Genomic DNA, 12,867 nt, shown 5'->3' with positions numbered 1-12,867 from the left:
TATGTTTTTGAGGATGACACTCCCCCCACAGCCCTCACGGCAAGGGGTGTAAGTTATGCCCAGGAGGCATATAAGGTTGTTTTTTTAATAGAAAGCGTTGTAGAAACTTTAAAAAGGGATCATTCGATTGGAAATGGAAACGGCTAGTGCCCTTTTTAATAGTTGAAAGTGATTGGAGGGTAACTAACCCCCTCTCACGCCCGCCATTTCCCTGAACACATCCAATCAAAATTTTGAGATAGCAATTTCCTTCAACGTAGTTTAAAGGTCTGGAAATTAGGTCTTTGAGGATGACACCCCCCCCCTCCAGCCCTCAGGACAAGGATTGTGAGTTATGCCCTGGGGGCATATAAGGTTTTTTAATGAAAGCGTTCTCGTAGAAACTTCAAAAGGGCTCATGCGATTGGAAATTAAAAGGGTTAGTGCCTTTTTTAATAGTTGAAAGTGATTGGAGAGCAACTAACGCCCCTCTGACGCCCACCATTTCCCCAAACACCTCCAATCAAATTTTTGGGATAGCGGTTTTCTTTAACGTAGTTGAAAGCTCTGGAAATTAGGTCTTTGAGGATAACAACCCCCCTCACATCCCTCAGGGCAAGGGTTTTAAGTTATACCCTGGGGGCATATAAGGTGTTTATAGAAAGTGTTGTCGTAGAAACTCAAAAAGGGCTCATTCGATTGGAAATTGAAATTTTAATAGTCGAAAGTGATTGGAAGACTTGTCATTTTTATAGTAAAGATCGTTGTGGGTACAATGTATTATTTTTTTTTTTTGTTTAGACCAGGGCGCTTCGTATCGAAGGAGTTGTCGTAGGTACTTCGAAAAGGGCTCATTCGATTGAAAATAGAAAGGGCTAATGCCATTTTTAATTGTCGAAAGTGATTGGAGGACAACTAATCCCCTTCCACGCCCACCCTCCCATTTGCCCATTATGTTTAAAAACTGAATGTTGCCTTAAGATTAAATCAAAATGCACTGTGTTGATGCTAATTCTCAATAAGGCATTAAAATTTATCCAAATAAAAATAGCGTAAGTGTATCCAAGCTATCAAAGAAAGTAAAAAGATTTTTTTTTGGCGAATGGTATCAAGTTTTCTATTTCAGGTCAACTAGAGGAGGTATGAAAATTAATTAAACACTACTATTTGTGTCCAGATTTTTAAAAGGGTGTATGTTGTTAAAAATTGCTGAAAAATTTTCTCCAGTATACAAATAGCAGACCGAAATATAAATTCTTTAAAAAAAACGAAAAGATTTAAAGTATTATTTTGTATTTCCTTGAAAAGACCATGTCAATATAAAACAAAGAGAAACTAATTAAAAAAAAAACATTTTCTAGAAAATCAGTTTTTCAAGGAAAAGTAAAGAAATCCATTTAACCAAAAATGAGCAAAAATAAAATCAAATAATCTACTATGCGTGAAACTACCACAAATCAGTATCGGTAAATAATTGAAAACCCATACGAACAGAGATGAAATAAATTACCGAGTTAAAATCATAACGTACAGAAATTAATATGAATGGGGATCAAACCCTTGTGTGATCCCAAGGCCAGAACACATTTTGAAATTTACTGGGAAAATTTCAACTGAATGTGCATTTTCAGTTTAATATTCATATACTGATATTTAGTAATCAAAATGTTAATATTATTTGATTTATTAAAGTTATAAAAGTAAAAACATTTATATGTTTTCAGTAAAGTTCAAATTATGTTCTGACCTGGGGAAGGCATAGGGGTTTTGAGCCATTTTCATGTTAACTTCCGCTCTTTTTTTTTTTTTTTTTTTGTTCTTTTCCTCGTTTAATAATAAAAAAGATGCTGCCCTGTGTAAAAGGAAAGGGCAATAAAAAAAAAATGTTACTAAACGGCACCACAAAGAAAAAATTTTTTTTTTTTTAATTTAAGATTACTTGAATGATGAAACTTCTTTTGTCAGTCTCGGGTGAACTTTTGCTAAGTAATTTGTTCGATTGGCCCGAAAGTAATTTGTTCGGTTGGCCCAGGCCCTTTTAATTCTGGTGCTAAGTTAGAATTTTATTTCATTGGGCAGTTTTAGATTGTGTATTATGTTTATGGTCTGGTTTGTTTTATTTTAATTCGCTAAGCACTGCTATTCCGTATATAAATATGCATATATTGCTTTATTTTTCACTGTAGAAAATAGCCTTATTTCTTAGAATTTTTTTTTTCTTATCAGCTGAAATACTGATTGATATATATATCCCATATAAGATGGTTGTATAGAAATCGTTTTTGGAATTGGTGCGACTCCGGTCAAAAGTTTAGAAGAATCAGGCAGTCTGCATAGGTGGGTTCTTAGGCTCAGAAAAGAAAATGCCGTTTTGTGTCCAAAATTAATTTCTTTTTCTGTTTCACTCTTTAAAATTTATTGAAGAGATTCTTGTGCATTTTTGAAGCTGGTCCTCTCCACCTATCCATATCCCTGCTGAACTGCCCCATAACCAGCAATACAGCATGGGGAATGGTTGTTTTGGCTTTAATTTTTTTTTCCGCATAAGTAAACTTTCTTCTGAAGCTGATAAGGACGATGATTAGAGCAGTCTGCCTAGCTTACAAGAGTAAATACGTTCTAAGACAACACTGGCTATACATGACGTTTGACAAAAATAAAAAAAGAAAAAAAAAGAAAACGAGGGTAATTTCTGTCGGTGTACAGAAAGAAGCAGAAATCTCGGCATGGACCTCTGCCAATCTGTCTCAGTGCTAAAAAAAAAAAAGAAGGGAAAACTAACCTTTTGAAGTGAACTCTAACACTCAAATGTTTCTTCTCCTCTGTTAGATTTCACGAACAAGAAAAATTATTTTTTGGGCCCTGTACTGCTGGTCCTATCCATATCCCTCTCCACCCTCGATTAAGATGTTGGCTAACGTGTTATGGTTTTGCAAAGACCCTTGGGTAGCAAAGAAGCAATATTAAGATGTACAGCACATTAATAAATAAAAAAGAGTTCTATTTGCTCTTGCTGTAAATGTCTTCAATTATCATTCGTTTTCCTCGGTTTAGAAATAATGTGACGCATATACCGTAAACGATTTCTTATCAGCCTGAAATCAAAGGGAAATATTTCCAAACTTATCCTTTGGCCTTGTTTGCTCTTGATTCGACTTCGGGTTAGACATTGTTTAAAAGTTGTTTACATTAAAGATAATGTCTGGTCAATTGCTCAATTAAAATATGGATCAAGGTGCCATTATTCTTATAATTTTATATTTGCTTATTAAGGCTCTTTTATTTTTACAACTAATTGATTTTTTAGAAGCAGGCTGTGTGAAATTAGTTGGTTTTTGTCTTGCTGATAAGCTAACTAGCCTAATACTACGTCAAATATAAAAAAAAATATTTTGGTGAGAATACCAGCGTTATAACCTTGGAATCAATCTTGTTAACATATCGTTTCTTATCATTTTTTTTTTCTCTCTCAGTCCGAAGTCAAGTTGCCTAAATAAAATTATGAACGAAATCAATTAATTTTTGGACATTTTGAGAGTAACTGATGAAATAGTAGGTTTGGAAATAAATTTAAAAAAATCAGTTCCCTTGAAGTGGGAGTGAATGAGGATGCCAAGGAGGTTTTAGTTAACGAGAAGAGCTATCGAGTGGATTGCTTTGCTTAACTAGGTCGCATTGTAAAAATTATGTGATGCAGTGAAGATTTAAAAACAAGAATAGCCAAGGTGCAGGGTTTTCTTTCGCAGTTGAAAATAGTTTGGAAGAATGGTGGGGTAAATCTGAGCTAAAGTTTGGAAACTAAAAGCTTCTGTACTGACAGGGGCCAAGTATGGCTGTGAAACGGGGCGCTTCGAAAGGTTGAGGAAGATATGTTAGAGCTTTTCTGCTGTAACTGTCCATGAACAATTTCATGTGCATTTACTTGGAAGAATATATCAAGCGCGAGTTGGACAAAAACGTAGTTCAGTTCCATATTCTTGGGCTCTAGTGAAAGAAAGGTTAAGACTAAGTTCTATGGATGGTAGTTGCCAAAAATCTTGCTTTTTTGACAATCCAGCTAGGCCCAAAAGAAAAGCAGGACGTCCTCAAATGGAGTAGACACCGCAATATTAGATTTAAAGGAAGTGAGAACTCCGTAGATGGAGTAAAGAGTGAGGCTCGTAATAAATTAAGGCAAAGCAGGAACGTGTGCAGCTGTGCTGACCTCATATGGCTTAGTGCAGTGTTGCGCCGTCAGTAGCAATAATAGTAAACGATTTGCACGTTAAAAGTAAAGTTAGGAATGTATTCGTCTTCAGAATTGTTACTGATGCCTGTTTTAATTACCCAATTGCTTCGAACCTTGGTCAGTTTATTTAGTAGCAATTCTTTGGTACCCCTTTTTAGGGTAATACCTGGCTTCTACTAAAATCTAAAGCTCAATGACTTTTTTTCAATTTTAGCCGCTAATGTGTTATTATCTGAAATGGGCGACGTCAAATTAGCGGATTTTGGAGTTGCTGGTCAACTGACTAACACTACTTCGAAGAGGAACACATTCGTAGGGACACCTTTTTGGATGGCACCAGAAGTAATCAAACAATCGGCATACGACGCCAAGGTATTTACTGATTCTCTCTTAGTTTAGGTTACCAACATCTGGGTTGATATAGTCCCACGACCTTATCACCTATAATTGGTTATTATCAACATTCTACTAATAATAAATGAATATATATTTTGCGCACAGGAGCTTTTAGCGGCAAAGACAAAACTACATGCAAAAAGAAAAAAAAAACTGAAAAATAGCGCTGCCCATTCGTCTGAGATAACATTTTTTTTTAATAATTCCCGTTATTTTATTGGGAAGTCGCAAGCCTATTTGTATATTTTTATGCAGGGCTCAGTTAGGCCACCCAGATGTTCAGTTCTGGGTTTCAGTGTATATTCGTGAAGAATTTTCTGTTTCTTCCGAAAAATTTCTGTAAGTAATATTTATCTAAATGTATTATTAAAGTCTACAAAATTGCATAAATAAGGAAAATTTGCTCAGAAGAGTTTATCTTTGGGCCGCCGTAGCTCTGACCGCCGTAGTGGTCAGAGTAGCCAGTACAGTTTGCAGGAATCCATTTGTTTGAATCTCACTGATGGGTGATAAAAATTCCCATTATCTGCCTTCCACCAGCCCTAATGGAAGTGCTGTAGGATTGTGTGTCTTTCACTGAAGGCACATTTATTAATTTGTCTATCGTCAGTCGGGTATCAAAAAGTCGTATCTCCATAATTGTAAATTTTCAGAAGAGCATAAAAAAACCTCGCAACTTTTTTTTTCCTCTCTGATAACCATAGAACAAAAACGGATTGATTTTACATATTAATCTGTTTTTGTTCTACGGTTATCGGAGGGAAAATAAAAAAGTTGTGGGTTTTTTTTTTGCTCTTCTGAAAATTTACGATTATGGAGTACGACTTTTTTTATACCCGACTGACGCTATGCGTCGCTCAACGAAGGACAGTCTGAAAAAACAAACAACGCTTCGTATCGGCGTGTTCCTTCAAAGTTGAATTTCATCAGAATTGGATCCGAAGTATCCGTACAATGGAAATCTTTTTGACTAACGTGTCGTTAACAACCATAGCAATATTTAGGAACACCTCCATTTTGAAATTATTTTTAAACTCAGTGCACTTTGTCTTGCTGGAATTTTAAAAAGGCCAATGGAAATTTGGAGCCACAAGAAATTAATCTAGGCTGTTAGCAAGGGTTACATCTGCTTCAGCTACCTAACATTTCACCCTAACATTAGAAAAGACGATTTTTTCCTATCGTGCAAGACTGGTAAAAATCTGCGGTTAAAAATTACAGCTCTGCAAGACTCGGATATGGGCGCGGCCATTATTTTAACAATAATTGCTTTTTATTAGTTGAATAAGGCATAAACCAATCCATAGATGTTGGCTTTGTACATTAATTTCTTACTGGTCTAATGAGCTGCTCATGGTCGATGTCATGAACATCTTCTTCGTTTTTAATCTAAAAATAAAATAGCAGGTACTGGCCGTTATTAAACGCCGAATCAATTTGGTCTATCGTTTTTGCTCTTCGTAACTCTGGTGACAATTTTTTTTTTTTTTTTATAAAGCCGTAATGTGCGTCAAACGATTGTTTTCTGAACACACTTGAGAAGTTTTCTCTTAGATGTATGAAAACCGGTTTTATCTGTCTGTATTAAGAGACAATTGGCTTACGCTCAGTGGAAAACAAGTGACGGGTGACAGAATATAATGGACTTCGAGTATATTTGCACATAAGGGGGGGGGCAAAGTATTTGGACAGCGTGAAGTTAGAAAACAATTCTTACTTCATAAAATGCAGAATAATTGTAGTTAACACATTTTGCATGCAGAGTCGCTATACTTTACCCCACCCACCCCCCTAACGTGCAAATATATTGCCCAAATTTGTTTCTAAGGTATTATATCTTCATCATATTTTGGTATATTTCATCAGGATTAACCTAACTTCACTTCTCGAGTGTGTACTGAATAACACACAAGTACCAAGGCAGCTACTGAACCTTGCATGCACTACGCTTGCATAATATTTTCTTTAATGGTAGGATTGAAATTGGTTTTATCTTAGATCTACTTCTGTGAATTAGCAGACTGAGCAGTAAAATTGCTGATCACAGTTTCCACTCACTAAACTACATCCAATTAAGGTTCCTATTCCACTAGAGTCTATTCTTTCTCCATGTTCATGTATTCTGTAGTCACAGCTTTAAGAAGTGCCCATTAGAACCCCCTAGTGAGACAATGTAGGCTGGTGTAGGCTACACGAAAAACTTCTCACTGGATGATTCACTTCATTCCAGTTCTCACTGGACTAAACAGGTTATATTTAAATTGAATATAAATGCAGGTTTTGCTCGGAGCAAAAGGAATAATTTGCTTAATACTTCACGTAATTCTTACAATTTTTAATCATTTGGTGAAGTCAAATATAGTGCAGTCGACGCTGTAACATGGCGTTAAAGTGGCAACAAAGGATATACGCTAGGCCTAAAGAGTAGCCAAACCTCTTGAAATAGAGGTCTAGTCAGAGGAAACAAATCACTAATTTGTGGGGGAACGTTTTCTTTCAAAGTGCACATTTCTCATCTATTTCTTGCATTTCAAAACCGACGGAGCTCTCATCGGGAAACGAACTTTTTTGGCGTACACAATTTTTCAGATAGGTCGATTGGCTCCTTAATGCTCTATAGTTGATAGTCCTTTTCCAGTTCTGTGGCTTACATATTTTTTGACGGTGCAACGGTTCCTAAATCATGCACTGATCTGTCGGTATCCGAGCTTGTGGTCACATTACCGACGGTTTTTCCTTCGGTTACTGTGAAATGGGGGTCATTTTTACTAGCTTTTTAGATAGTTTTTTAGATTAGGGTAATCACGATGTTATGTGTTCAGAACCGTTCAAGGGAGGGGAGGGGGGGGCGGATAATTGGGGCAGCTGCCCCGGGTGCTGTTGCTGGGGATTTTTCCACTTCGATCAAATTTTTACTTTTATCCGGCTTTTTTTCTTATATTTGAGTCGAGAGGGGGGGGGGGCTGCAATTAATTATTCCCCAGTCAAATTATTTTCTTTTACATTCTTTTCGACATGGTTCAAACCTGATGCTTTCTCTTTGTAGTAGTTGAGTTCCTCTGGCATTTGTCCTATCCTTAGTCTAGAGCTTCAGAATTGCTACATAGCCATATACTGTTTGGATGTCGTGGCTTTTGTAAAAACATAACTTATTTTCTTTGAAAATCTTACCGACATGTTTCCAACCTAATACTTTCTATTATTAGTTGGCTTCCTTTGGCATTTGTCCTATCGTTAGACTAGAGCGTCACAATTGCTGCATAGACATATGCTCTTTGGGTGTAGTTGCTTTCGTTTGAATATTCACTGTTACTATAGCTACATGTAAAAGGCCAGCTCAATTCGTAACATAACTTATTAATCCCTAAGGAAGGTTTTATTTCTTGGAAACGCTTTGTAAAACAATATTTATCCACAGTATAGGGGCGTTATCTTTCTATTTTCTTCTTTTCAGTATCACGAACGCTGTCTGCTGTTCTTGACCTTTGAGTTCTAATGAACAAAACTAGTTCTTTCGTGTGAAAACTGGTTCTAACTGGTTGCTAATTGTTGTTCCTGTTGAAAAATAGCACATGTAGTATCTTAGTTGGCTATATATAATCTTCTCGATGAGTGCCTTTTTTTTGTGTATATACGCTGAAATTAAGATGAAGTAATTCATCAGGAAAAATGAGTAACTTGCAGACTAAATATTTGTGAGAGTCAAAGGCCCAAGCCCGCTATGTACGAGGGCCAGAGGCTGAGTTGCCAACTGCAGCGAGTGAAAGGGGGTGATAAATAGCCCACATAGCTACATTTTTGGTAGCTAAAGAGCTTTTTTTGTATGTATCAGCCCTCCCTGCCCTCCTTTTTCGAGCAAAAAAGTGTGCTTCACGGACTTTTTTTGCCTCCGTCCGCTTCCTCTATTGTCTCTAGTATTAGCTCCTTTTTCCTTTGGTTTCCTTTTTCCTTGTCATTTTCATTTATTCACATTTCAATATAATTGTGGATAGTTTGTTAAAGTATTGGGATTTTCTCAAGCTGTTTTATTCATTAACTATCTTTACAAATATCCCCATCTCTGTTTATTTTTTTTTATATAATAGCAAGAGACTGTTGTCTTCGTTGGTATCTTAGAAGAACGCTTTATTAAATATACAGTCTATAAACTGAGATTTAGTTCAGGAAATGACTTGTATAGAAGCTTTGGAACCATATGGCTCCATTCTGTCTGTTTCAACGAGACTAATCTCCCAAAGAAAAAGAAAAGTTTTCAAGACTAATAAGTAGAATGGAGACGTCGTATCACGTCCTCATGTTTACATTGTTCCATTTAGTTTGGGACATAAGCTTGAGACTGTGGGTGGAAGATCCTAGACTGGCAGTGTCTGCATTTGATGTGGTTGAGACTTTCTTGAAACTAAGCAGAAAAGACTTGGCGGATATATAGCAAAAAAGTGGATATGTTTCATCTTTTTGAAATTTGGATGATTTTCTGATTGATCTTGATTGATCTGTGATGAACTTCCCATGAACTCATCTCAAAACATGTAAACACACAACAAGTAAACTGGCCTCTTTTGCAGGCCAGGGGGACGCAGACCAATCAGAAGAAGTATTTATCAGTGACCGTCTTTAAACTTTTTTTTTAAGAAGTTTAATTCTCAAAAAGGAAAAGGTTTCAATTCCAGTAAATGCAAATGGAAAAATACAGTCACACCTGTGTCCTTAAATATGTGTCCTTCTTTCCAGTAAGCTTGAGACTATAGATTGTTCTGCACAATATCTGAAACTTCGCCTTTCTTAATTGGTGTAATTAGCTGTTTTGAAATTTTCTTGAAAATAAGAAAAATGAAAGGTTTAAAATTTCTTTAACGGAATTTACCCCTCGTTCAGCAGAGCTTAGCACAATTATTTGCAACAAATCATTGAATTAGCATAATTGTTTTGCTCTATTGAAGACAAATTAAACATTAAAAATGAATTTCTTGCAAAAAAAAAAGAAAAAAAAAGAAAATACAAGAATTTTCTACCTGTAATAGGGCGAATTGCGCTTATTTAGCTTTGAAGTTGTACAGTTCATAACTGTAGGTATTGATCCAGTTTAGGTGGCTTCGATGTGGATGCAAATGCGGAGTTCAGAATTAGTTGCAATGCTCCGATAAATGATGTAGGTGGATATGGTTGCGCATGTCCATGCCCAGGCATGGGCGGGGGCTCTAGCTCTTTCTCGGAAGTTTCAAAATTTTTGTAAATGGTTTATATTGTCTTATATTTTCCATTAAACTCACCGATTTCTTATTTATTTTTCCAAGTATTGCGCCTTCAAAATATCGTTCCCTTCTTGGCTCTTCTACCCTCCCCCCTCCCCTAATACAAATACTGTGTACGCGACTGGAGTTTGCACAACCATTTTTTTCGCAATTATAAAAGGAAATATTGCGAAAACAGTTGTCGATAAGCTCAAATCTCTTTCCCGAAATGACCAGTTTAAAGCTGGGGAAGAAATAGCTCCGTTCCTGCGAATTTTCAAGAAGTTTAATATCCAATAGGAAAAAGCTGTTAAGACCAGTGCGTTGGATATTTACGTTTTTTTCAGTTCGTAGTATTTAGTTCCTACAATTGAGTTGTTGACTGATATATCTGAGAAATTGGTAGATGTATCCTCTTCTTTTTAATTTAAAACAAGTAGCTCATTTTGCTAACATTGTTATTCAATTATGCTGATGATTTAAGCATCCTAGATGAAAGTGTGAGCAAAATGAATGAACTTTTAGATATTTTCCGAGTTTCAGGGTGCTAGGATAGGCTTGAAAATTAATGTTAATTACTAAGGCTAGGAATAAGTGAAGATAAAAAGATGACATTGGGTAACGAAAAGATTGATCAGGTGGGCAGCTTCGCTTACCTTGGTATTATTATTAGTAAAGACGTTGGGAGCAGTGAAGATGTTCAAAGTAGAATAGCCAAGGGTCAATGTGTTTTTTCACAGTTAAAAAAAGTTTGGAAGAACAGAAAGATAAGTCTGCAAACCAAGATTAGAATGTTGGAAGCTACAGTGAAGACAATGGTCAAAGATGGCTCTGAAGCATGGACATTCCGAAAAGTGGATGAAGATTTGCTAGATGTTTTCCAGAGAAATTACCAACGGATTGTTCTGGCTACCTGGCCGATTGATCGTATTTCAAACAATAGGTTGTAAGGCAAGTGCGGCTCAATCCCGCTTTCTAGAGTTGTAATTACAGAAGGGTTGAGATGACTCGGGCATGTTCTGCGGATGAAAGATGACAGATAGCCGAAGATTGTCCTTTTCGGCCAACCGTCTAGGGCTAAACCGAAAGCAGGTCGTCCTCGTTTGGGGTGGAAGGATGTCATAAAAAAAAAGATTTAAAGGAAATGGGAACTTCTGGGAGGGTGTAAAGAACCCCTTTGAATAGACATTGAATAGACTGGGATGGAGAAGGATCGTGCGTAGCTGTGTCGGCCTCAGGCGGCTTGGTGCTGCGGTGAGTTGTTAGTAGTAGTAGTAGCTATTCAATTTAGATAGGAATTTCCTGCTGAGACGGTAATTACTGGAAAATTGTTTTTATGGTCAGTGTGCTTAAAGTTTTGATACCCAAGCGTTCATTCACAATAATTCGAAATAAGCTTAAGCTCTGAGCCTCAAAAGGTATTGAAGAGAATGACCGTTAATTTAGAGTCGAGTATTAAATGTACAGTCTATGAGTTGGGACCATAGACGCATTAGTTTGTATTATACTGCACAGAGCTTACGTTTTTTCGAGCTCTTCGCACATTTTCTTACACATCAATAGCAAAGATTTCTTAAGGTTTCTCTCCAGGCTATTGCAGCAGAGCAGTTAAATCGGCAGCAAAACTAGCTGTTAGGTCTGATTATCTAAACTGATTTTGCCTCCATTCTTGTTAAATCCATGGTAGCTGTTTACCTGCTCACGTATAGCAATGCCGTTTCTACTTTATCTGGTGTCTATTTATCTAACAAGTCTATTGTTGAGACGTAGTCTGGAAATGACTTGTATTAAAAGAAAAAGTGACATGTGTCTCCATTCTGCTTCCTTTTCAAGTATTTAATCTTTAAAAGAGGAAGATTTTGACGATTAACAAGCGCAAAGGGAATACCGTATCTCGTCCTCGTGTTTACATTTTTTCTCTTTTTCCTTAACTATGTGTAATGAATAAAGCCTTAGAATAAGGAAATGTGGTAAATTATATCTGAGATGTCCTTGTCTTAGTTTAATGTGTATGAAAATATTCTTACAAAACAAAAAAGAGCACAAAACCTTACTGAGGAAATTTAGTAATTTTGACCTAAACTTATGTTTATTCTTGAGTATAGTCCACTATTCTGTTAAAAATAGACACAGTCCGCCACTGATTTTTCCAGGTCTATTACATATAACTAAAGCTGGATGTAAGGGGGGCTAAGGGATGTGGGGATAGAGACTATTAAAAATTAGAGTAATTTATTAGAAATTAATCTATTAAAATATTAAAAATTAGAGTAATTAAGCAGGAGACCCCGAATGGATGCCTTCTAATCTAAAACTCAATCAATCTATCAATAAACTTTACAAAATACACTTCTATTTAAACTCCCCCGCAAGGCTCTATGGCCAGGAAAAAAACAGTGGAGAAGAAAAAAACAGGGGAGAATCAAAGCTTAAAGAAGTGCCTCCGCTAATGACTCAAATAAAGCCCAAATTTTGGCCATTTCTCTCCTTGAATTTGAGATGTAAACTTATCTATTTTTCTTGTTTGCAGAATTTTAATAGCACTGAACCCATTTTTCAAAAAAAGGTACCGTATTTGAAACGCTTGAGGTGAGGCTCCTCAACCTTGGGGGCTATGGGTACCAGAATTCAACATAGAACTGGTTAGTATATATTTAGCTTTAGATTGAACAAATTTGCATATGCTATACGGAAATATAACACTCTTGTTTTAAACCCGGTAGAGTGTTAAGCCGACAGATGCTGACAAAGTAGCAAACAGTCTTGCCACATTCTTTCCTGTAGGGAGTTTCTCCCTCATCCAGCTCCGAAAAAATCTCAAAAGGTTCAAGCCATCATTATTTAAACCGTTCCGTGTAACCTGGGATTTTGCCCCCCCCCCCTCCTTGCTCTTTACAGGCGATTGATTAGGAGTACTCTAGAGATACGGGCTTTGTACGTTTTGGGGCTATACCAAACCGCCGAAGCTGATAATTCTTCATCCTTATACAGGCACGTACCCAATCCTTTTTTAGGGGGGGGGGGGGAAGGTAC

At 36.6% G+C, this 12,867-nt stretch overlaps 1 protein-coding gene across 4 annotated transcripts in view; it reads left to right on the top strand.

The window, feature by feature from the left end:
* Window positions 1-12,867, top strand: part of GckIII (Germinal centre kinase III) — a 303,196-nt gene that overhangs the window by 173,656 nt on the left and 116,673 nt on the right. For all 4 annotated transcript variants that reach the window (XM_089104372.1, XM_089104370.1, XM_089104371.1 and 1 more), the window contains one exon: window positions 4,422-4,579. In XM_089104372.1, coding sequence (XP_088960498.1) covers window positions 4,422-4,579 — 158 coding nt within the window. The remainder of the gene's footprint in view (window positions 1-4,421; window positions 4,580-12,867) is intronic.

Source organism: Artemia sp. Qi Xiang Cuo, chromosome 18 (genome assembly GCF_049724085.1).
Source record: "Artemia sp. Qi Xiang Cuo chromosome 18, ASM4972408v1, whole genome shotgun sequence".
Taxonomy (NCBI): Eukaryota; Metazoa; Arthropoda; class Branchiopoda; order Anostraca; family Artemiidae; genus Artemia; species Artemia sp. Qi Xiang Cuo.
Note: the sequence above shows the minus strand (reverse complement) of the source record. Positions and strands in the feature narration are given on the sequence as shown.